Source organism: Cervus elaphus, chromosome 15 (assembly GCF_910594005.1).
Source record: "Cervus elaphus chromosome 15, mCerEla1.1, whole genome shotgun sequence".
NCBI lineage: Eukaryota > Metazoa > Chordata > Mammalia > Artiodactyla > Cervidae > Cervus > Cervus elaphus.
The window spans coordinates 27,461,331-27,486,027 of NC_057829.1; the positions used below are offsets into that span (position 1 = coordinate 27,461,331).

General features: G+C 52.3%; 1 protein-coding gene across 8 annotated transcripts in view; it reads left to right on the plus strand.

Annotated features, from left to right (window-relative positions):
- CDH23 (cadherin related 23) overlaps window positions 1-24,697 on the plus strand; it is a 433,102-nt gene that overhangs the window by 245,939 nt on the left and 162,466 nt on the right. For 6 of the 8 annotated variants that reach the window (XR_006345354.1, XM_043925746.1, XM_043925738.1 and 3 more), the window contains exons 12-14: window positions 5,864-5,869; window positions 7,645-7,794; window positions 8,242-8,400. Coding sequence is in view for 7 of the 8 variants with exons in the window: in XM_043925746.1 (XP_043781681.1) it covers window positions 5,864-5,869; window positions 7,645-7,794; window positions 8,242-8,400 (315 nt within the window). In the remaining variant the exon portion in view is untranslated. The remainder of the gene's footprint in view (window positions 1-5,863; window positions 5,870-7,644; window positions 7,795-8,241; window positions 8,401-24,697) is intronic. The other 2 variants (XM_043925742.1, XM_043925740.1) reach the window with 2 other exon arrangements.

Sequence of the window (24,697 nt, forward strand, 5' to 3'; positions counted from 1 at the left end):
AACCTTCTCGGGCCAAGGCCAACTGGGACAACTGGTCAACTAGGGACAGTACTCAGCATCTCTGATTCAGGCCTAAGTGGTGGCCCACTCCCAGGGAAGAAAAGCTGAGATTCTGAGCCAGGCAAGCCTGGAATGCAGAAGAGAAAAACACAGCAGAGCTGAGTTCCCACCATGTGATGGGTGTGGGCTTTGCTGGGCCCCTGAGTGGGAGGGACACAAGGAAACGGAAGGTGGCTGTTTACCCAGAAATTACCGTGGAGGTGCCAGCATCAGTTCTCCTAGACTCTGAAACTTGGACGGTCCCTGGGGATTGAGGCAGAGTTAGGGGGTGGAGGCAGTGACAGCACAGGGCTTCTCCCCATCATCCCCGGGACTCTGACTTCACAGCGGGCTGCCTGTGCAGTGGGCCTGGGATAGCTGCCCCCATTGGGCAGGGGGGCCAGAGCAACTTGGTGTCCCCCTTAAATGTGGGGACTAGAGGGAGAAGCAGCAAATTTTGAGGTGAAGGGGTGAGGAGAGGCCAGCCCCCTGCTAGGTTTACTCTGGCATGTCTGACTGGAGTTAATTAAGTGAAAGGATGGACAAAGCAGTGATAAAGAATACATCTTCTGTGGACTTTGATTTTCTGTCGCTCAATAGCATGGATTAGACAACAGGGCACAGTAGAGGAGGGAGGGAGGCCTAGGGCCCCTTGCTTACATCCAAGCCTTTGTCCTTCTCTGCCTGCTACCTTCATTCCTGGCCAAACCAAGGTCTAGAAATCAGCCCCACCCCAGGAGTACCCCCCTTCCCTTCTAGAACAATAATAACCACTCTCCTTTGTTGAGCATTTACTCCATCCCAAGCACTTTACTAAGATTTTGCAGCTCACCCGTAATAGCCCTATCAGGTAGGTTTTATTCTTCCCACTTTGCATATGAGAAAGTTGAGGCTCAAGGAGGTGAAACTGTGCAAAAAAAAAAAAAAAATCACACAGCTGGAAAGGGTATTACCTGTATCTGGACTCAGGTCTAACTCCAAAGCCACCATTGAAGTTTAGGGCCTCACACCCTGGAATCACTGGTCAGAGGGCTCTTCTCTGGCTGGCCCAAGTTTTGAACAGGGCTTCTGTGAGGGTGGCACTGACTCCATGGGCCCATCTCCACACTCCAGATCTCCAGCCCCATGCCCACCGCAGCTCACAGAGCTCTCTCTGTGCCTTTGGAGTGGTCACTGGCCCTTCTTCATTGTGATTCACATTTCGAAGTCACTAGTCCCCCCCTGCAGGCATGTGACCCTAGTCCTTCCTCTTCTTCTGGAAGAAACTAAGGTCCCCTCCAGGACACCTTGTGGCTCATAGAATGGATGAGGGCCCCCTAGCATTTGGGTACAAAGGAAAAATACACACAAGGCTCCTGCCATTAGGGAGACTCCTTTCTTAGGCAAGAGAACATAATCCAAAGTCACCCACCAAAACCTGGTGAGGCAGAGAGACAACACTGCTGCTTAATCTTACGGGTTATGCTTTATTCTTGCCACTTCACAGATGAAGCTGAGGCTCCAGTAGTAGAAGGTCACATAGCTAGGAAGCAACAGAGCCTGTTTTCCGAACTCTGAACCCTTCTCCCCACTACATTACACCACTGGATCACCATCCCGGCTACAACTCTGACCAACAGCAGAGGGAGATGAGCATGTCCAAGGGGCAAACTGGTGCCGCCATCAGCAGGGAAGTTTCTCAGGATGGGGAGAACCCAGCAAGAGTCGGAGGGATGAAGGAGCCTGGGGACTAGGTCAGGCCTTCCTCCTTTGGGGCACAGGGTCACCTGTCGAGGGAAGTACTAGGGGATGACTGCGGGAAGCCACATCCAGAGAGAAGTCAGGTGCAGGTTCCGAGAGCACACAGGACAGCCCCAAGCAGGCATAGTGGCCTGACAGGGCAGAATCTGCTCCCCAGGAGGGAAGGGCCCTGCATATGGCAGCTGTCAGCCAGTGTGAATCCCACCCCAGCCTCTGCCAGGGTTGTTGTGAACACTCAGTGAGCTAATAGTTGCAATAAACTCTCAATACATAGTTGAAAACAGCGTTGGGTCCATCATGGAGCCAATGTTCACTGTGGTAGCTGCAAAGAGGTGAGGCGAGAGCGTCCTTGCTGGGCAGTGTCTGCTCTGACTGCTCTCAAGGCCAGCCCTCCACTTCCAGGAGGCAGGGGGAAGGTTGGGGTGGTTAGGCAGGGGGAGGCAGCCCCTTCTGGCAGCAGCTGATAACTTGGACCAGGGGCTGGCGTGCTGCCCTCCACGGGGGGTGGCAAGACTTCAGTCACCAGGAGCAAAGCAAATCATAGCTTGCTGCACGGGGTTGGGGGAGTGAGGAGTGATTTCATGCGTCCTTCTCCCTCCAATAAATAAATAAAGCCGAACTGTCGCAGCCCCACGGGCAGCCAGGCGGCTCCCCAGCCTGGTACGGGGAGGGCAGGCACTGCAGCTCGGCTCTGGGACCCGCGGCTGCCGGCTATCAGCCTTCTCATCGCCTCTCCCAGCTGGAAAAGAATTTAATCCACCGGGCTCCTCTCCGCACACACTGGGACTCCTTTTGATGTTTCTCTTTATCTTCCCTCCCAACAAAATTGCCCCTCAACAGCTCCAAGAGGGCCTCTTGCCTCTCCCCACCTCCCTCCTTCCCTGCCTCATCAAGTAGCCTGGCAGCAAGCAAGGAGCAAGGGCGTGGAGGAGACCCAGCCAGGACTGGGAGGAGCGGGCGTACCCTCTGCCATCTGACTTCCCTCCCCTCCACCTTCTCCCTCACCTTGGGAGAGGTGTGCTTTGCCCCTTGGGCCTCACTCCTGGCATTTAGTGAATACAGAAAGGGTTCTCCAGTGCCATCTGATGCCAGTTCTTTGCACCCATGAGGAGAGTGTTCTGGAGAGTGATATGCAAGAGACCAGGAGAGCAAGGTGGGGAGGGGCTTAGACTCTATGAGTCAGTACTGACCCAAGCTGTGCATCTTGAACAAGTTACCCTCTCTGGCTTCAGTTTCCCTCTCTGTTAAAAGGGGTGGACCAATGCTGATGTCAGTGAGATGTTGTGAAGATTCTGGTTAAGGTATGGGAAGCACATGGTTGGGGCTTGGTGTATGGAAGTGGCTGTTCTTGAAGGCTCTGGGCCAAGGGCTGCAATTCATATAGGGTTTGCACCCACTTTGCACCCACTTAGCGAACCAGGTAAGAATCCCATATACACATCCCAAGGGGCTGAGAGTCACAAGCCAAGTCCCTCTTGGCAGATTCTGGAAGGGGCAGGCTAAGCATTTGAGAGAATTTAGCCAGAGGGGTCCTGGGGTCTCAGGACAGACATTTGAGCTGTCCTGACAGCTGCAGGATCAAACCTAGTGCACTTCCAGCCCCTGGTGGCAGATCGAGGCAAGGGGCGAGATCTCATTCCTTGAGACCCAAAGATCTCACCTGAAGGGGCCAGGAAGCCCTGGGGGATGTGGGCAGGAAACCCAGCCAGGTGCTGGCTCTGAATCTGCACTGCGCTCAGCACCACCCTCCCAGGTGTCCCCTCGGCCCCTCTGTCTGTGCGCCGTGGTCTCAGCCCCACTCCGTCCTCTCTCCAGCCTCTCACCCACCACATCTCGCTGGTCAGTCTTCTCACTGTTCTGACTTGCTCTGCATCCCGCCACCAGCCTTGCTCTGTTCAGCTGATTCTCAAACATTAGTGTGTATCAGAACCCCTGGAGAGCCTGATAAAATAGTGCTAGGCCCCACCCCCAGAGCTTCTGAGCGTGACCCCAGATTGTGCGTTTCTGACAAGTTTCTAGGTGATGCCACTGGTTCCCACAGCGCACCTGGAGAACCGCTGCTCTGAGTAGTTCTCCTCCTTGGGTGCACGTTGGAATGAGTAACCTGAGCGCAGGACAAGATCCTGATGTCTCCTCTCCTTCAGCCCAAGTCTGATTTCCTTGGTCTGGAGTGCAGCCTAGCCGTGGGGGTACTTTAAATCTCCCCCAGCGGTTTTGATGTGTGGCTGGTAGGCAACTACCACTCCACGCTGCCCTGCTCGCCCTTCTGGATCCCTGCGGGTGCTCCAGGCCGCCCTCCCTGTCATGCCTGAGGTCTTCCCTGACTGTGCAGCCTGGTTCCCTAAAGACCATTGAAAAATGCAGCTTCCTGGGCCCCACCCCTGAGAGAGTCTGACTCAGTGGCCCTGGGTGTCTGTGTTTCTTCTCTAGCTCCACTGGCAGTTCTGATGTGCAGCCAGGTAAGGACGGCTGCGCGGGTGTGATTTGCACATGGCCGCCAAGTTCATCTTCCTCTTTTAACCCTGGTGTCCCCACTGTGCATGGACACAAGGCCAGAGCCCTCCAGATGGTCCCTGTGGTGGGCCTCCAGGAGAGACACAACCCCCTGATACCCCAACAGGCTCCCCAGTTTCCGTACGTAAACCCTTTGCAGTCAGCTCGCTTGTCTGCCTCATTATTAAGTATTCATTCCCCTCTCCACGCCTTTGTTTAGACCAGTCGTTCTCAAATGTGGGCTCAGACCAGCAGCAGAGGCATGAGCATCACCTGGAACTTGTAAGAAATGCAAATTCACGACCCTCCCCCTATCCCCACCCCATGGCCACCCCCGCCCCAGACCTACTGAATCAGATATTCCTGGAGGAGGGAGGACAGCAATCTGTACTTTACCAAGCCTCCAGGTGATTCTAATACACACTGAGGCCCAAGAACTTCGTGTTTAAAGCCACTTTCTCCACCTGGAATCCATTTTCCCTTCGTTCCTAAGACAACCCCTCTCAGGGCAGCCACTTCTGCTGGCATTCTCTTAGATTCGGCCCTGGAGTGCTCAGCAATGCCATCTCGGTTTGCTCAGTCCACTCATACTGCTGGCTGAAATTCCAGAACGTGCCCCTCTACACCCAGGAGCTGCATTTGGGGGATGCCCACATCAGGCCCCAACTCTGCTTCCCTTGGTCTGGAAGGCACCCCGGCCTGGGCGCCGGGCTCTTCTTATCCTCACTCTGCTGCTTGCCCACTTCTGTGAGTTCCATTTCTTCTGGAGGCGTTCCCAAGCTCCAGTGTTCCTTCATGTCCATTATGTGGCCCACAGGAAGAAGCTCGCGCAGAGTAACGGGTGAGGAAAAGCTGCTGAAGCCCCCTGGCGCCTGAGCACCTACGGTGCAGTGCGCCTGCTCTGACGTGGCTTTGCACTGCCCCAAGGCTGGGCTGCGCCTCGGGCTCCCACGTCCCGCCACGGCTACAGAGGGTGGTTCCTTGGTCATTCTGGCAGAGAAGTCACTGGTGTCCAGTGAACATGTGCTGTGTGGTGGTTGTTGGTATTGTCAGCTCTTTATACACTTGTGGATCAAGCTTCAGAACATGGTTTTAAGTGGAAGCACGCCACTGTGTGTGTGGAAGAGGCAAGCCAGAGATCACAGTGCTTATATGCTCATGGATTTCCTGGGGAAGGATGCTAAAGATCGGGGTGTGGTCATCTCTGGGGAGGACTCTCCCACCTCCCTCTCAGTGAGGAGGGAGGCAGCTCAGGGAGACAGTAGCCCAGCCCCCTCCCAACTTTGTGCCATCTTCCCCTGTGTCCCCCCTCCCCGGGTGTGGGGCTGCACTGACCTTCCCACACCCCAGCACCTGGGTGCACACCCCCCACACACCCACCCCTCCTTGGCACCCCCAGAGGCCGTGGCCCATCACTTGCAGAGGGGGCCTTTCCTCTGGAGCAGGTGTGCCCCCGGGGTCCATCTCAGCCCCTCTCCCTTACTCTGATCTCGGACCTCACCACATTCTCTCTGATTCCTTCCTCCTCCCGGTACTTTTCCGGCTCCTTCTCTGTCTCCATACCCTTTGACTGACCGACTCCCACTGATAGAACCTGGTAAGTGAGCCTGGGAAGGGCAGAGGCTGGGAGGCATGGTGGGCATTGGGGCGGGGAGGGGGGTGCTCCACCTGCTGCGGGCACAGCTCAGGAAGCCCCACCCTCTCGGGGCCAAGGTCCATGGGAGGAAGAGGTATCGATGTCGGCTGCTCGGAGCTGTCACAGTCCGCTGGCTTTGGCTATTAGCGCCCCTTCGGGCATTTAATTGGTCCCCTCCATCTGACGGATAGATTCTACACCAGGGAGCCTGGGAAACTCCACAGCCCAACAGGGCCAGGAGAGCACTGCTCGCACAATTTATGGGAGCCCTTCCTGGGGGCCCTGGAGGGCCCGCTGCTTGCCTGGACCCCAAAATTGGCAGGGCCTTTATTTCACCAATTTGTAGTTGTAAGTAGGAAAAACTCAAGAGACCTAGGGGTAAATGTTAAAATGTATTCATTGCACAAATGTATCTGAGTACCTAAGGGACAGCTCCGGGGCCATCAGGCTTTGCTGAGGGGGTCCTTTCTAGCCTTACTGGGACCGTCCTTCCCTCTCTGACTGTGTAAAGGCTTCCAGGTTGCCTGGATGCCTCTCTTTCAACAGAAACAAGTTCTGGAAGGAAGCCCCTCGACAGACATATCCCTGGGCAGCCAAGAAAAGGAGCATGCCTCCCTGCCAGCCCCCAGTTGCTCAGAGGGGCTGTGCTGGACACTGGGCCAGGGGAGGGTCATGCAGGCTGAGAAGGAGGAGGCATCCTTCTGGTGCTGAGAGCCTAGCTCAGTAACCCACTGGGCTTCTCTTCAGAGGTGGAGAGAGGCTCTGGACTGTTTCCAAACCACAGGCTCCCTGCTGAGGTTTGAGGTGGGGGGGCTAGTCTGGGGTTAGATCCCCCCATTCAGGAGCCTGGATCACTTTCAAAGGAAGCCTGTCTCCCACCTTCAGTAGTGGCTCTTCCCCCTGATTTGGGGCGTGGGTAGCATGGAGATGTCACACATCCTGTGTGAGGACAAGCCAGGTGGCGTCTGAGGGCTCCCTGAGCTCTGGCCCTGATTGGAGTGATCAGAAACACCTGACCTGGAACGAGGCCTCCTCACCTGAAACCATGACCTCGGGCTGCTGGGTTCTGGCAGAACCAGTGAAGGGCATGGCAGCTCTGCACTATTTGGGATCCTGTGTCCTCCCAGCCACCACGGCTGGCCACAGAGAGGGGCATACAGGGGTTCACTCTGACACTCCGCCATCTGGGGGGCTCCTACTCCACATGTAAGAAAGGCAGTGTTTCCCTTGATTGACATGACCCAGAAGAGGGACGTAGGAAAAGCACTGTCCTGCTCCAGCCCTCATGCCTTCTCTGGTCCAAGTTGACCCTGAACGCTTATTTGCTTCATCCCCCTCCACTCCCTTCTGGTCCTCTTTCCTTTTCTTTCTACCATCTCCCTGCTGGGTCTTGCAGATACTTCCCCCAGTTAGTGTCACTGGAACAGAAGAGGGAATGGGAGATGGAAAATGAACCAAACCACCCGAAAGGGATGTTGTGAGCATCTGGCGGGCTGATAAAGGCAAAAACAACTGGACGAAATTTCTGGAAGGCCTGGATGTGGGCAGGAAGGCCAGGGAGCCAAGCCAGAATCATGCATGGGAGGCCAGACCACTTTGGGGTGGGGGATTGACAAGTCCTGCTTCGGCCCTAACACCTCATCTGCCTCTCCAACCCCTGCTGCCCTGCTCCTCCAGCCACGCTCTGGGCCTTGGCTTCTTGCATTCTAACTGGTTTCTTCTCTCTTCTGACCCAGGGCCTGAACAGCATGTTTGAGGTGTACCTGGTGGGGAACAACTCCCACCACTTCATCATCTCCCCCACCTCCGTCCAAGGGAAGGCAGATATTCGCATCCGAGTGGCAATCCCCCTGGACTATGAGACTGTGGACCGCTACGACTTTGATGTAAGTCCCCTCGCCTCTCCTTGGCTGAGAGGGGGATTTCAGGGGAGGAAGGGGGCAGCACCATCCCCTTAAATCTCTCCTGCTACCTCTTCCCCATTCTTCCCTTGTGAATCTGACCTAGAGAAGCCCACCAAGCTATGGCAGGGGCTGGCCTGGGCCTCCCCTTTTCAAGGAGGATAAGAAAATGTTCAAGAATTGAGTAGAATTTTATTAGGTACCATCACCGTCTCAGAAGCCCATCAAGAGCCAGTCCAGCCCCCATTAGCCCCTGTCTCCCCAGCAGATTCTGTGACCACCCTGACCCTATGAGCACTGATGGAGGGATTCCCAGGAGCACACACAGGGATGGGCAGTGACTCAGACAGGTGCAGGCCCCAGGGGAACTTATGGGAACAAGGGCTCCAGGAGCATACAAGTGCTCACTGGTTCCTTACTCTGCACACCCAGCTTTTTGCCAATGAGAGTGTGCCTGACCATGTGGGCTATGCCAAGGTGAAGATCACCCTCATCAATGAGAATGACAACCGGCCCATCTTCAGCCAGCCACTGTACAATGTCAGCTTGTACGAGAATGTCACTGTGGGGACCTCAGTGCTAACAGTCCTGGTGAGTCCTCTCTCCCTTGAAGGGCAACTGAGCTCTGGGGTAAACCATCGGAAGGCATCCAGAGAGATTTTGCCCAAGGAGTGTGGGCAGTTCGGGGAGGGGGTACCCCCAAGCCCTCAGAGGTTGTGGTGTTGGTGTATTAGAGCATCTGGTTTCTTCATGATGAGGCTTCCTTGGCCAAGGAAGCAATGTGGAAAAGGTACCCACCTGGGAAAAGATGAAGTTGGGCCCAGGGTTAGTTTTCTGCCTTGTCCCTGAGAGATAGTGAGCTTGAGTGGACCAAGAGCCCTGGGCCTACCTTCTAATGGGGGCAGGTGCCAGCCATCTCTCAGGAGGGCAGTCCTCTCTCTCTGAGCGTGGACACCACAGAAGAATGGGCTCCTGGACCTCCCCAGCTGTCTTTGCTGAGACCTTGACAGGGGACCCTCCCGGTGTCCATTTGTAACAGTCAGGACTCATAGTCGCAAGGGACAGAAACCTTTAACTGGTTCAAACAAACAAAAAGAGCATTGGCTCTTGTAACTCTAAAGTGTAAGTGATTTCAGGCATGGCTGTATCCAGGCACTAGGTTGAGCAGGAATCTGACTTCAGCACCAGCCTCTGCTTTTTTGTATTGGCAGAGAGGCACACCAGCACCCCTAGGCTCACTTCTCACCAATTTATCAACCCCAGTGGGGGAAAAGAAATGTTCTTTTTCAATAGTTTCAGCAAAACTCCCAGAGCTGATTCTCATTGACCCAGCTTACTGGGCCACCATAATTCTGATATACCAGAGAAGGCAATGGCAACCCATTCCAGTCCTCTTGCCTGGAAAATCTCATGGACGGAGGAGCCTGGTAGGCTGCAGTCCATGGGGTCGCTAGGAGTCGGGCATGACTGAGCGACTTCACTTTCCCTTTTCACTTTCATGCATTGGAGAAGGAAATGGCAACCCACTCCAGTGTTCTTGCCTGGAGAATCCCAGGGACGGGGGAGCCTGGTGGGCTGCCGTCTATGGGGTCGCACAGAGTCAGACACGACTGAAGCGACTTAGCAGCAGCAGCAGAGATGGGTCATGCTCCCCCTAGTGGAGTCAGGGCGTGGGTCAGTCCCATTCAAATTACATGGGCTGAGAATGGGACAGGGGCTATTCTACAGCAGCCTCTGTTATCAGAACAAAAGGGTTGCTGAGCAGATCAGTGGCAGATGTGTGCTACACAGGCACAGGGGCTTGCCCATAGTAGGTGCTCAATAAAACAGAGTTTAACCTGCTGCTGCCCCTCCCTGCCCACTGAGGCCCCCGAAATCCTTGCCCTTCTCGCTGCATTCTCACTCCAGGCACAGACACTGCCTGTCGATCCCAGACCCCCTACTCCAAAGTGTGTTTACTCTACAGACAGATGGTGTGAAACTGTTTTCAGCCCCCAGGTCCTTCCCATCTGACAGTTATTAATTTTTCAAACAGATGTTTAGCTAGGCAGGCCGTCAGACACAAACAGTGAGTCTGCTGCGGCTGTTTTCTTCCTGCCTGCTTCCCCAGCCCGTGGCTCCGCCAGCTTTCACCGCATTGCTCCTTGCAATCAGTCACCTGGTGCTTGAGGCCCGATGGGCCCTCCTGCAGCCTCTAAGGGCCCCACCAGAGAGCAAGACCAGGGCTCTGGCCTTCTGGACCCAAAGAAATCCTCTTCATCCCCCCAGCCACTTTGCAATGTCAGGGTGAAGGGCACCCAAGCAGCCTGTCTCTCACAGGGCTTGGGGCCATATGGATATGCTGTCCAACAAGGAGAATGAACAAACTGTAGCCACACTGAACATAGATGCATCTCACAAAAATATAATACTGCGGGGCGGGGGGGGGGCGGGAAGCTCTACATGAAAGAATACTTTTTGTATGATTCCCTAAGTGTAAAAGAGATTCAAAATTGATCTGTAGAAAAAGGGGCCAACATAGTGCTTATCTTTATATGGGGCAGTTCTGATGTCATCGGATGTTCAGGGGAAAGTTCTGATGTCATAGGGTGTTTTGATTCTTCATCTGGGTGCTAGTTACATGGGGTGTGCCCTTTGAAAATTCATAAGACTACACCTATGACTTGTGTACTTTTCTGCATATTATACTTCAATAAAGAACTTATATGAAAAAAATTCAGATATAAGGCCCAGGCTTGGCAGGTGACTAAGGATTCCTTCCTGTCACTCTTGCTGGAGAAGAAGGGTCTTGCTTTGCAGTCCCCATCTCCCGTGGCCCTGGCAAGGGTTGAGGGAGCCTAGGGGGGCAGGGTTGGGATGTGAGGTATAGAGTGGCACACGTCTTGGCTCATGCCCAGCTGCAGGTGCCAAGGACTATGTGTGAAGCCCAGTTCCATCCAGGGTTGGCACTGGAGAGTAGGTTCTCACGCTGGGTGTCCTCAAGCACTGGAGAAGTTCCTGGGCCTGCATGGACCCCCTGCCCACTGCCCAGGACCCCTTTTCCAGTCCCTCTCTGGATGTTTAGCAGATGTGTCCAGCCTCTGTGGCTGCCTGAGGGTCCCCACTCAGGACTGGCTCATCTGGGCTGCCTCTAGTTCCTGAGTGTGTCTGTCAAGCCCTTCGCACCTTCCTGTCACAGCCCCAGCCCCAGGGTCTGTGGAATTGTGCAGCTGTGAGGGGGCCGTTTCACCCCGTGATAATCTCTAGCAGCAAGGCTCTGTGTCTGAAGGAGCTTAGGTCCCAAAGTGAAACCATGGGCCTTGCCTCCCTGCCTTCACTGTGTCCTCCTCTACCCATATCACCTCTGAGAGCCTTCATTTCCCATCTGCAAAATGGGCATGATTCCCCCCACCAAGGCTGCCGTCAGTAGGTATGAATGACAGATGTGAAAGCATCCCCTGGTGACCCCCCACTCACTGTCGTCTCCCAATCCCCCCCGCCAAGGTACTTCCAAAGCTTCTAGCAGGTGGCAAGTTCTGTGGTCACACCCACCACACCCACTGCCCTGGCTTCTCCCACCCTGCCCTTCTCCCCTCCGATCCAGTGTCAGCCCAGTCTCTCCACCTGCTTTGCTCCAGGAGGGGCTGAAGTTATAGCCTCCTGCTCAGAGACTGTGAAATTCCTTCTCCTTGACCTTTTCTGGGATGTTATTAAAATGTTTCATGGGCAGCTATGTCAGAAGAAGAAAAAAAAAAAAACTATGAAGAAAAGGAAAATGTTTTAATTTGCACTGAAGGCCAGGGCAGAGCCTGCTGCAAGAGGCCTCTCCAACCCCCACTGTGGCAGGGTACCTTTTCTGTAGCTCATCCCCTGTCCAGGGGGAAGGCAGAACAGGAGGGGACCATCGCCTCCAACCTGGGCATCCCAGCTGGGATGGCATCTCTTCTCACCTCCCTGTTCGCTGAACCTCCCTCACCCCAGGTTTTGAGACCCTTACAGCCCCCAGTTCTAGAAAAATGAGTTTCTACTGCTGGAGGGGAAAGGGCAGGAATGTAGTGGTCACAGGCTTGACCTTGAGCCCCACTCTGAGGGTGACCACAGAGGGGAGGGCTGCGTAGGGGCACATTCACTGTATATGTTCACTTGTGGGGGGGGGGGGGGTGTGTGCATGCATACAGGCATGCCCTTGTGTCTGTGCCTATATGTGTGTTTGCAGCTACATGCTCTCAGATACATGTATATCGCACATGTGTGTATGCTGCTAGTGGCTCCCCATCCTCTAGGTTGTGTGGTATTTTCCCCACTCATATCCCCAGGCTGCTCTGATTCTCACCTTCCAATCCCACCTCCTGACCTAATAATAATAGGACTTTAGTAGAAAGTCTGTGGGGTTTCTTCCTAGGATTCTTCTGGGCTTTGGGCAGCCCTGTAGCCTTGCTGATGGGTACCTGGGTTCTGGTGGGGTGTGTGGGTGCTGCTGGACAGTAACAGCGCAATCTAAGCATGCATGGAACAAATGTTTTTTGAGTCCCTACTACTGTGTCAGGCACATGGCCCTGAGAATTCAATGGTGATGTGAGTCTTGCCCTCATGAAGTCTATAGTCTCTTGGGAAGGCCTGATGCTAGTACTAAGAAATGAATCTTTGCATTAAGTATTACTTGCTGTGTAGAGAGATCAGGAAGCTGTGAAGATCTGTAACAGGGCACCTGACCTTGACTAGGCTTGGGGAAGGCTTCCCTGAGGAAGTAGCAATTGAGTAGGCATTAACAGGTGAGCAAATGGAAGGAGGCACATTGGAGTAAAAAGGAGAAGCATGTGCAAAGGCCCTGTGGCTAGAATGCAGTGAGGGGTGTGTGATGTATAAGGAGGTGGAGTGCTGCTCCTCTGAGGTGGGAGTGAGGGGTGGGGGAGGTTCAGCAATCTGTCTTCCTCCTGAGTTGTGCCTACCCCAAACGCAGCCACTGGACTGCTGTTCTGATAGTGGAGAAGTCTTGTATTCATCCATTCACATTCTCTTACCTATTCCATCCTGGGGGCCCGTGGCCAGCATTTGGGAAACAGCTGGCAGAAGTTTCTCCCACCATTCTACAAGATGAACCTGTTTCCTCCTCTGCCACCTGGGGAGGTACCCTGACAGGATCCTACCCGGAAGTGTTGTGACAGTTCGGTAGAATGGTAGGTGAAGATGCTCAGCGCTGAGCCTGGCCAGGAACACCCAGAAAATGTCAGCAAGTCATGCTGGCCTCCTGGCTGAGCTGATGGCACCAGGACTCAGAGTCACGGCTCTGCCCCAGGGAAGCCGTGTAAGCTGGGCACATCCTTGAGCTCCTGAGGCCCTAGTGTCCACGTTATAAAGCAAGATGGTAGGGCCGGTGCTGCTTCAGGGCCTTCTGGTTCCATGAGGCTTAATTCCAGCTCGCTGTGCCTGAGAGGAAGAGTTGATTTTTGCTATCTAGTTTCACTCCTGGCAACATAAACCTGTTCCTGTCCTTCGGGGGTCCCTCACCCACCCACTGTTCTCTAAGGCTCCCTTGCCTGTCCCTCCCTTGCCTCCCTCTCAGCCCCCATCTGGAAGTTTGCTGATGATTTCAAGGTGGTCACTTCCCCACTCCTGGAGTTCACCAGTTTTTCCTTGTTGTCCAGCCTGGCCTCCATCCCCAGCAGCATCAGCAGAGGCAGCCCTGCTGCTGTTGGTCCCCTTCTCCTCCTCCCCTGCCCATAGTGAGCATCACTGACACCAAAAAGGAAAGGTGATGTGATGTCACTGCCCCAGGCGGACCCTGGTAAAGGCCAGCCTCGGTCCTGGAAGAATTGAAATGCAGCATGCCTCTTCCACCAGCTGTCAGGCTGCGGGGCCTCTTCCCTAGCTCTGTGATGCCTGCAGGCTCAGGGCACACCCCCTCCCATGTTGCTAAATCCAAGGAATTTAACATGGGCCTCACCCCGGGTGCTGGGAACTCAGTGGTCCAGCAAGGTGGTTTGGAAAGGCCAGTCCCCTGCCTCAGCTCAGGTGGTGCTCCCTGGTCTCCCTGGCCCCTCACAGAAGGACTTGCTACTCTGCAAGTGAGGGAGATGCCTTCCAGCTGCATCAGTGCCTTTAGGAGGGAACCTTAGGAGCAAAACCTGGAAACCAGAGAGACCCAGGTTGAAATTGTGCCCCACCCTTGCCGTCTCTGTGACCCTAGACAGATGCCTGGCTGTGTCCAATCTCCAGTCCCCAGAATTTGCTGTGGGGATGATAGAAGTAGTACCTGTGCCAGGATGAAAAGAGGTGCATGTAGATCGCTTACCCCCAGAAAGCTCTGAGGGGCTGGGAGCTGTAATGGCTAGCACTGTTGCTTGTGCTCTTATCCACCATAGAATGCGGGGCTCAGTGCAGCTTCAGAGAACACTGAGGAATCACTGCCATGAATCACTTGCTTAAACCTGGGTCCTGGGTACTCTGTCCTTGGCTCCGACTCCACTGGACAATGGGTCCTCTCAGTGGACACACTGGCTAGTTCTTGCCTGTGTCCAACCCTGGACTCTGACACTCAGACCCCAGTATCAGGGACAGAAGACAGAGGTTAAATGAGGATGCAGGAGGAGGGCTAAGACTATTAAAGAAGCCTGCAGCAGGTGAGACAGGAGGACAAGCTTCTTGTGAGTGCAGGCTGGGCATTTGCTTGGGAAGCTGGAATTAGGAGAGCCCCACCCTAGGTTTGATGCTCTGCTGTCACCATCTTGAAATTGTTCAGTTTTGAACAAGGGGCCTTGTGTTTTCATTTCGCATTGGGAAATTATGCAGATTACGTATCCTGTCCCGGCTACAGGAACTCTACAGCTCTGTGCCCAAAGGAGCTCCATGGTGGTCCGTTGTCTTTGTCTGTTCCCACGTTCCATCAGCACTGCCTCAGTAATCACTTGCCATGTGCCATGCTCCAAGCAGGGGCCCACCAAGCTTGTTTTGGTTCCAAAGGCTGCATAAGAAACCATCCCACATTTGGCCACAAAAAGCAGTGACCATTTTCTTACCTTCATGGATCGGGTGGGTCAGGAATCTGGACAGGGCAGCAGGGGAACCCTTCTCTGCCCCTCCAGGTCTGGGGGTGACTCCTGCCTCTGTCCAGTGCCTGGGCTGCTCTGGCTGAAGTACTGGTCCAACTGGACACTGTGTTCCGAGCTCCTGGCTGTGGTCTCTCCACGTGGCCCAGCATCTCAGACATGGTCTACAGCGGGAGCCTCCCAGAAGAGGCCTCCAGGGAGTGAGTGTCTCAAGAGAATCAGGTGGAAGCCGCGTGGCTTTTTGTGACCTAGCCTTTTTGTCACCCCACATCATTTCTGCTGAATGTTGTTGGTTACAGTGAGTCATCAAGGCAGGTTCACACTTAAGAAGAGAAGCTATATTCCCTCCCCAGCCGTCAGAGGGAAGAATATCATAGAATTTGCATAAGCGAAGGTGTCTTAGACCCCCTCAGAGCTCACTCCGTCAGCGCCCCTTTCCTGAAATAGGAATGCATGGCGCCAGGGGAGAACCAGTTCCCACTCCTCCTCCAGAAAGGAAGGAAGGAAGGTAGGTCGCTCAGTCATGTCTGAATCTTTGTGACCCCATGGACTGTAGCCCACCAGGCTCCTCTGTCCATGGGGATTCTCCAGGCAAGAATACTGGAGTAGGTTGCCATGCCTTCTTCCAAGGTATCTTCCTGGCCCAGGGATTGAACCCAGGTCTCCCATATTGCAGGCCAATTCTTTACCATCTGAGCCTCCAGGGAAGGGAAGCCCTGCACAAACACAAGCAGAAGAACACAAATAGAAACACTTCCAATCTCATCTTCAGCCTGGAAGAGCTCTCCACCAACAGGGGAAGGGAGAGAAAAGAGAGTAACCCCTGGTACTCCCTGGCTCATAAAGTTCCAGTGCTCTAGGCCTGGGTCAGCATTCGAGGCCCCCGCACCCCAGCCCTGAGTCGCTTTCCAACCCTCGGCCCCATTACATCCCTCACACCCCTTCTCTCCTGCCTGCCCAGAGTCTCTAGCCTCCCTGCATATCCCTGCATGTCCTCACACCCCTCCTGAACCTGGCTTTCCCTCCCTCCAGTCTGAGACCATCAAATGCCTGCCAACCCTAAGAGGCAGCTCTTCTAACGGCAGCCTCCCATAAGAAGCCACCTCCCTCTGTAAGGGGCACAGGCCCACCTCCCCCGAGGTCCTTGCCCTCCTCTCCAGCTCCCCTCTGTGCTGGCACCTAGCTTTCCCGGGCTGTCCTCGCCATTTCTGTTGGGGCAGCATTGTCAATGGCCTCTCCTGCCCACTCCACGGAGAACTTCCTGAAGGCAGGTTCTCTCTGTCCGTGTGCCCCCCTCCCTGGGGTGTGTGGCACAGAGTAGGTTGGACTCCTGTGGCCTGGAGTGTCTAGGGCAGCTTCTTTGAAGGAGGAATGGAGGCAGCAGTCTCATGAGGGAAACTGAGGCATAGGAAGGGGAGATTATACACCTGTGTTCACCCAACAAGTCAAGGGCAGAGGTGTCTGTCCGAATCCGAAGCCTTGTAACTTCTGTTTCACTACTTGTGCCAGGCTCCCTAACACCCGCTCTGGCGATAGGCACTGGGGGAACACTGCTGGACAGGGAGCCCCGAGGCCTGGGCTCTAGATCCCGACTTGCCCTGTGACCCTGGGCCAGTCTCATTCCTTCTCTGGGCCTTGGCTTCCTGCTCACTCCAAGGAGGGGGTAAACTGGATGCCCTGTGATTATCCTTCCTAGATCAGGCGGGGTCTGGGGTGCAGGCCACAGCCCAGGAACAAAGGCAGGGGTCCAGGGGCTGCAATGGCCACCAGATTCAGGGGTCACTTAGGCCTCCTTGTCCTAATCAGGGCATGTGATTACAAGGTCAAGGCTGAAATGTGCCCCGCCCTTCAGCCTCCCTCTGCAGACAGGTCTGCTCCAGCTGACCTTGCTGCCTGGGCTGCTCCTGTTGGCTCCGGGTGCCCTGTGAGCCCGTTTCTCCCCTGCAGAGGCCTCCCCACTGCCCCCACCCCCACCCCCAGAGCAGGACTCTGCTCTCTCTGGGGGAAAAGGGACATCTACTATACTCCTTCACACCTCTAGATGCATCTACCATACGCCTTCATTCAATGACTGTTGATCAGTGGCCTGAAATGACAACAGTGAACGAGACAGACCAATCTCCCTGTATGTGCAGGGGTGGGAGAATAAGGAAATCCAGAGTGTGTCAGAGAGGGACACGTGCCATGGGGGAAGGTATAGCTGGGGGCAGCAAGGGGGGAGTCCCAGCTGTGGCATTTGTTACCTGTTGCACCAGGTGGTCAAGGAAGACGAACCTCTCAGAGAAGGTGACAATGGATGGAGCTCTGAAGGATGGCAGGGGGAGTCTGAGTTGAGAATTCTGCAGAGAGCTGCCCTAGGCTGAGGGAGCCACAGGTGAGAGTCTTGAGACAAGAGCCTGGTGTAGGTGAATACTTCATGAGGGGGAAGGAAGACTGGAGGAGGTCAGGAGGTCATCCTAGGATGGGTGACTGCACTGAAGGGGAGCAGATGAATCACGGAGGCTGCTGTGTGGAGAGCAGGCCAGCAGGAGGGGGAGAGTCTGCCAGGGTGCAAGTGGGGTGACCAGGTGAGAGACGACAGCTCCGACAACCCAGGTGGCAGTGGAAATGGGGAGGGGTGGAAGATTTAAGCACCTTTCCTCTGTGCTCCCTTCTCTCCCAGCCCATGCTCAGGTCTGGACAGAGTCCCCGCTGTTCTCTGCCCCAGACCCAGCAAGGCACGCCCATCTTCACCCCACCTGGCTGCCAGGCGCGCCTTCACAAACACTGAAATGGACACACAGCCCTGGGCTGCAGTCCTGCCTGTTTCACACCAGCTGGTTGGCTTTGGGCAGGTTACTTACTGTCCTTGAGTTTGGGTTTCCCCTCTATGAAACAGGGAAAATAATTCCCATCTCAGCAATGTCGTAGGATGATGCGTGGAAAGATAGTTATCTGATGCCTATGCACAACAAGTGGTTGGTACCAGCCTCTGCTGCGGGCCAGGCGTCCCAGGTTATCTGTGCCCCTCTAAAATAGTTGGCCTCTCCCTGTTTCTGATAGCAGTGTTTCAGGTTGATTCTATCATTGTATAGAGCTGGTGACAGAAATTGCCAATGTGAATTATCAGCAAGTCTGGGCGATAACACCACCCAAAGGTTAGACCTCATCCAGGTTCTTTAGCAAAACCCAACAGAGGTGAGCGGGTCAACAAGGGAAAGAGCGGAGGCAGGACTTCCTGGCAGCTGGGTCCCCTCGGCTGCCCTTCCCCTTCCTCCTGTTCCCCCACCTCTACACGCTCTCCCCATCTCCTCCTGACACCCCCTCACGGCAGGCATCTTAATTGATCTCATTGTTCTCCAATCCCTAGAGACCTGCAACTCCAGCTGTGCTTAAACAGAACAAAATCTCTTCCAATTTCCCCACCGTTTAAAAGAAAATTGAATTCTTTATCTGCAGCCTGGGGAGGGGAAGAGAGGTTAGACACACACACACAAGCGCAAGCACACATAAATAGTAGTCACCCTAGTCCGGCTCCCAAGCTGTCCTGGAAGGCCTTCACTGACACACCGTCCCCCATTCGGGGCGGGGGTGTCTGAGCTGTACTTCTGGGCCCCTTTAATCTGCTCTTCGTTCATCTCCAGTCAGCAGGGCCAGGCGCCGGGAGGAAGCTGAGCTGGTTGATGGTGATTGACGGGTCCAAGTTCCTCTGTCTGTCAGGCCTCAGTGCTCCTCTGGATGTGTTTATCTCTTTAATCTAAATATCAATCCGTGAAACCCGGAATGGGGTGGAATGAGAGGTAGGACAGGCGCTAAGGAGAGAGAGAGAGAACACAGCTGGCTGCCCACTGCCACCCTGGCCTTCTGGAGGGAGCCTTGACAGGGCCTGTGGTTGGAGGCCAGGGGGTGCTGCTTGCGACTGGCTAGAGCCTGGGTCCGGATGGAGAGCCAGGGCTCCCCCAGCTCGGCCCTTAAGTGGATTGTCCCAGACCTTGTTCAAGGTCCAGCAGTTTCCTGCCATTTAGTTGCTTGACTGCTTGATTTTTGGCAAATTGATCTAAAGCCTCGTTTTCCATCAGGCCTCTCACACCTCTCTCACTGGTGCTTCCAGAATTCCCATTCTTGACAGGAGCAGCTCTGTCTGCTGCTGAGCTTTGGCCCTTTGTCCAAAAAAAAAAGGAAGGACACTGTTGTTCATCATCACAGACCTGGTGAGCCCGTCCTGTAAGCTTAGAATGTAAATGGCAAGCACTTTACAGCATGTTACGTACCTCTTCCGGGACCCATCGTCCAGAAGAAAGAAATGGAGGCCCAGAGAGGTTTAGTAACCTGTCCAGCGACAGCCAGCTAGCAAGTGACCAAGCCAGGATTCAAACCTGGATCTGCCTGATTCCAAAGCCCTGGGGTCTACCTCCCACTTGCTGCTTGTCACTATGAGGTGTCCATTCCCATGCTGAGCTCCAGCCTGTTGGAATCAGCTGTCTCCAGAGTCCAGAGAGGTGAGCCCAGCCTGTCCTCCAGAAGCTGGAGCTGCGTTGTCCCTGGGTGACCTTGTGCAGGTCCCTGGCTCCCAGGGCCTTGGTGTCCTCTTCAGTAAAATGAAGGGATTCCACTGGATGCCCTTGAAGGCTGTGCCAACAGCACGTGACCGCCTGCCCCCGCCAGCCCCTCCTACAGGAGCTGTGACTTCCGGCCCTCTGCGTCTGTCAGACCCCCTGCAGTAGGGTTGCCGCTGATTGCTCCTCTCAGGCAGTTGCTCAGAAGACACCAGAGCAAAGAAGAGGGACCCCGCGAGTGAGAGGATAGTGGGCAGCTGTAAGTGCGGCCGGAGCCGGAATGAGTTCATCAGTGCAGTAAAGCAAATGTGTGACAGAGTCCACCTGTGCCGGGTGGGTCAGGCGCCCTGGAACTGGCCAGCAGGAGGGGGCCCAGGCCTGAGAGCTGACCCTGGAGCAGGAGGCGGGAGAGGCCGCGGGAGCAGGGAGGGGGCCCACAGAGGTTTAGGGGTGTGTTGAGCTGGGCTTGTGGTTCTGGAGTAGCCTAATCTTACTGCCTCGTCCTTGTTGGCGGGGATGACAGCTCCAGTCCCTTCCATCTTGTTTCTGGAGTGGCTCAAAGTCCCGTTTGCCCGCTGGTTTGCCTAGTGTTTTTTAAACTTTTTTTTTTTTTAATCATGATCCATAATGAAAATTACGTTTAACTCCATAACCCAGAAGACACTCACACATCCATGTGTAGGACAAAGCAATACTTCCCTACTAAGTGTGATTCAGTTATACATATACATGTATTAATTCTTTCTCAGATTCTTTCTTTTTGGCTGCACTGGATCTTTTGCTGCGTGCGGGCTTTCTCTAGTTGCAGTGAGCAGGGACTACTCTGTTGCAGCACATGGGCTTTTCATTGTGGTGGCTCCCTTGTTGTGGAACACAGGCTCTAGGGCGCATGGGCTTCAGTAGTTGCTACTCACAGGCTCTAGAGCGAGACCTCAGTAGTTGTCAGACACGGGTTTAGTTGCTCCACAGCACGTTGAATCTTCCTGGACCAGGGCTTGAACCTGTGTCCCCTGCACTAGCAGGCAGATTTTTATCCACTGTACTACCAGGGAAGTCCAAGATTTTTTTTTCTTGTATAGATTATCAGAATATTGAATAGAGTTCCCTGTGCTATACAGTAGGTCCTTGTTGGTTATCTACTTTATATATAGTAGTGTATGTATGTTAATCCCAAACTCCTGATTAATCCCTTCCCACCACATTTCCCCTTTGGTAACCATAAATTTGTTTTCAATATCTGTAAATCTGCTTCTGTTTTGTAAATAAGTTCATTTGTATCATTTTTTAGATTCTACATATGAGTGATAGCATATGATGTTTGGCTTTCTCTGTCAGACTTACTTCACTTTGTATGAAAATCTCTAGGTCCATCCATGTTACTTCAAATGGCATTTTGTTCTTTTTTATGACTGAGTGATAGTCCATTGTATATATGTGCCATCTTCTTTAACCATTTCTCTGTCAAGGGATATTTAGATTACTTCCATGTCTTGACTATGGTAAATAGTGCTTCAATGAACATTGGGGTGCATGTATATCCTTTCAAACTATGATTTTCTGTGGCTATATGGAGTGGGATTGCTGGATCATATGATAGTTCTATTTCTACTTTTAAAGAAATATCCATATTGTTCTTCATAGTGGTTGTATCAGTTTACATTCCCACTGATAGTGTAGGAGGTTTCTCTTTTCTCCACATCCTCTCCAGTATTTATTTATAGACCTTTTGATGATGGACATTCTGACTGGTGTGAGGTGATACCTCATTGTAGTTTTGATTTGCATTTCTCTGATCATTAGTGATGTTGATCATCTTTTCATCCTCTTTTTGGCCATCTGTATGTTGTTTATGGAGAAATGTCTATTTAGATGTGCAATGTCTATTTAGATGTGTGATTGGGTTTTTTTTTTTTTTTTTTGGTATAAAGCTGCATATATTTTGTTTGTATATGTTGGAGATTTATCCTTTGTCAGTTATTTATGTGCAAATATTTTCTCCCATTATGTGGATTGTATTTTTGTTTGGCTTATGGTTTCATTTGCTGTGCAGAAGCTTTCAAGTTTAACTAGGACCCATTTGTTTATTTTTGTTTCTATTTTCATTATTCTAGGAGATGGATCAAAGAAGATACTCCTGTGATTTATGTCAGTGTTCTGCTTCTGTTTTCCTCTAAGGGTTTTATAGTGTCTAATCTTATATTTAGGTCTTTGATCCATTTTGAGTTTATTTCTGTGTATGGTGTTAGGGAATGTTCTTCTACATGTAGCTGTCCAGGTTTCCCAGCACTGTTTACTGAATAGATTGTCTTTTATCCATTTTGTTGTCTTCCCTCCTTTATCACAGATTACTTGACCATAGGTGCATGGGTTTATTTCTGGGCTTTCTGTCCTGTTCCGTAGATCTGTCTTTCTGTCCTTGTGCCAGTACCATACTCTCTCAATGACTGTAGCTTTGTAGTATAGTCTGAAGACAGGGAGCCTGATTCCTCCAGCTCTATTTTTCTTTCTCAGGATTGCTTTGGCTATTTGGGGCCTTTTGTGTCTCCATACAACTTTTAAAATTTTTGTTGTAGTTTTGTTAAAAAAAAAAATGCCATTGGTAATTTGTAGATAGCCTTGAATAAAGATAGTCAAAATTGATTCTCCAAATCCGAGACTGTGGTGTATCTTTCCATCTGTGTGTGTCATCTTCAGTTTTTTTCATCAGCATCTTACAATTTTTAGAGTACAGGTCTTTTGCTTCTTTAGGTAGGTTTGTTCCTAAGTATTTTATTCATTTTGATGTGATAGTAAATAAGATTGCTTCTTTAATTTCTCTTACTGATCTTTCATTGTTAGTGTATAGGAATGTAACTGATTCTTGTGTATTAATTTTGTATCCTGCAATTTTACCAAATCCATTGATGAGTTCTAGTAGTTTTCTGGTAGCATCTTTAGGATTTTCTATATATAGTATCATGTCATCTGCAGAATACAACAGTTTTACTTCTTTTCCAATTTGGATTCCTTTTTATTTCTTCTTGTTCTCTGATCGCTGTGGCTAGGACTTCCAAACCTATGTTGAATAAAAGTGACAAAGTGGACATCCTTGTCTTTTTCCTGATCTTAGAGGAAGTGCTTTCAGCTTTTCACCTGTGAGTACGATGTTAGCTGTGGGCTTGCTATATATGGCCTTTATTATGTTGAGATAGGTTCCCTCTCTGCCCACTTTCTAGAAAATTTGTATCATAAATTAGTGTTGAATTTTATCAAAAGCTTTTTCTGCATCTATTGAGATGGTCATAAGGTTTTTATTCTTCAATTTTTTAAAGTGGTGTATTACACGGATTGATTTGCAGATATTGAAAAGTCCTAGTATCCATGGGAGAATTCCCACTTGATCATGGTGCATGATCCTTTAAACTTATTGTTGAATTCTTTCTGCTAGTGTTTTGTTGAAGATTTTTGTGTCTCTGTTCATCAATGTTATTGGCCTGTTATTTTCTTTTTTTGGTGGTATCTTTTTCTGATTTGGGGATCAGGGTGATGGTTGTCTCCTATAATTGAGTATGGGAGTGGTCCTTCCTCTGAAATTTTTTGAAGGAGTTTCAGAAGGATAGGTGTTAACTCTAACTTAGTTGTATGAATGTGCTTATCTGCAAAAGAAGGTGGGAAATGTAGTATTTCAGCCAGGTAGAGTTGTACTACCTAAAAAGCCTGGTTCATTTGAGAGAGGTGGCATGGGTGTTTAAGTCTCTGCCAGATAACCTCTGTGTGGCCTCAGTTTCCTCTCCTGGAAAATGACAATGACCATGTTCCTTATGGATTTGTTGTGGGGGTTCGGTGAGATAATGTAAACTTTGTGCAGCGCCTGGCACAGAGGGCATGCTAAACAGATGATAGGCACTAACATTAAGTGCCTGGTGCCAAACTAAGCACCTTCTGTGTGTTATCTCATTGAATCCCCACGACAACCTGGTGAGGCAGAAATTGGTGTCCTTACTTTATAGATGAGAGCACTGAGGTTCAGAGCAGTTAACCGCTTGCTAGAGGACACACCTGTGGAACAGGCAGAGCTGAGGGTGAACCCTTGTCTCTAGGATGCCAAGTCCATTCATTCCCTTCTCCATGAGGCACCACAGCCTTCCCTTAGAGACTAAACTCCTCCAAGACTCACCTGGTGAAACTACGGGGCTGAGAGGTGTGACAGAATGGGAACTGGGCTGGCTGATGTCCAGGCTGAACCCAAGGCCCAGAGCTCCCTCTGTCTACCCAGGATACCCAACGGCCCAGAGGAGAAACAGGACCAGGATCAAAAATCCCTTTAGACTCCTATTGTCATAAGACCTGCAGCCTTGAAGTCAGAAGGTCAGTGATTCAGTTTGCTGAAGGACCCTGGTAAAACCCGTTTTCTCCACGAACCTCAGTTTCTCTGTCTGCAAAATGGACAGAAGGCTGTTGAATCCTCTGCCTGTTCTGAGACATTTTTAGAGCAACGTGGCTAGACTGTTCTGAATTCCTTGGGAAGCAAATCTGTATAAATGAGATGTGCTGCTCTCCTGTTAGCTCATTTCTCAGTCTTAGAGCATTCTAACCACTGGAGGTGGGATGGGCAGAGGAGTGAGGAAACCCAAATGTCTACGGATAGGGGCTGCTTCTCAGGCACGAACGCGCCCAGCACACCCTCCCAAGCCCACACTGATTACACACAGTCTGCCTGTCTCACCACCAAGCCCTGGGCTGGACTGGCCCAGGTGCGAGAAGGGCTGGGACTGCAGCCCTCTGCTGGGCTCAGGATCACAGATGATTTATAGTTCCTGCGTCAGACTTTGACCTTAATTTCTTCTGTCGTTGCGGGGCTGTAAAATTCATTAGGGACCTGTAGGCGGAGTGATGGAGATGTCAGGCGGGCAATCGTGTGAGTATTTAATCTATCAGATGTGTGGCTTGCCATTTAGGGAGACAACAGGAGGATGTGGAATCAATACGGTTCATTAGTGAGACACACGTGCTGGCCCAACCGGAGCCCACCGATGGCAGCAGGCATGGGGGCTGTGCCACCCAGCTCCAAGTCACCTTGAGTGGGAATGTGTCCTGGCACATGAGTCCCACCCAGGTACCTCTCCCCCACCTTCCCACTAGGCCTGGAACGGCCTGTTGCATCCCATGGGAGCAGGCAAGGAGAGGAGGGAGGGGGTCCGACTCCAGGCAAGGATACAGTGGTGAGATCTAGCAGTGAGGGGAGGCGTTCCCAACCACAGTTTGGCTGCATCCCCAGGGGGTTGATTGGACTGTCTTTTCCTCCTTCTTCCATCTCCTCTGCACATCAAGCCCCACTTGACTGAGCCT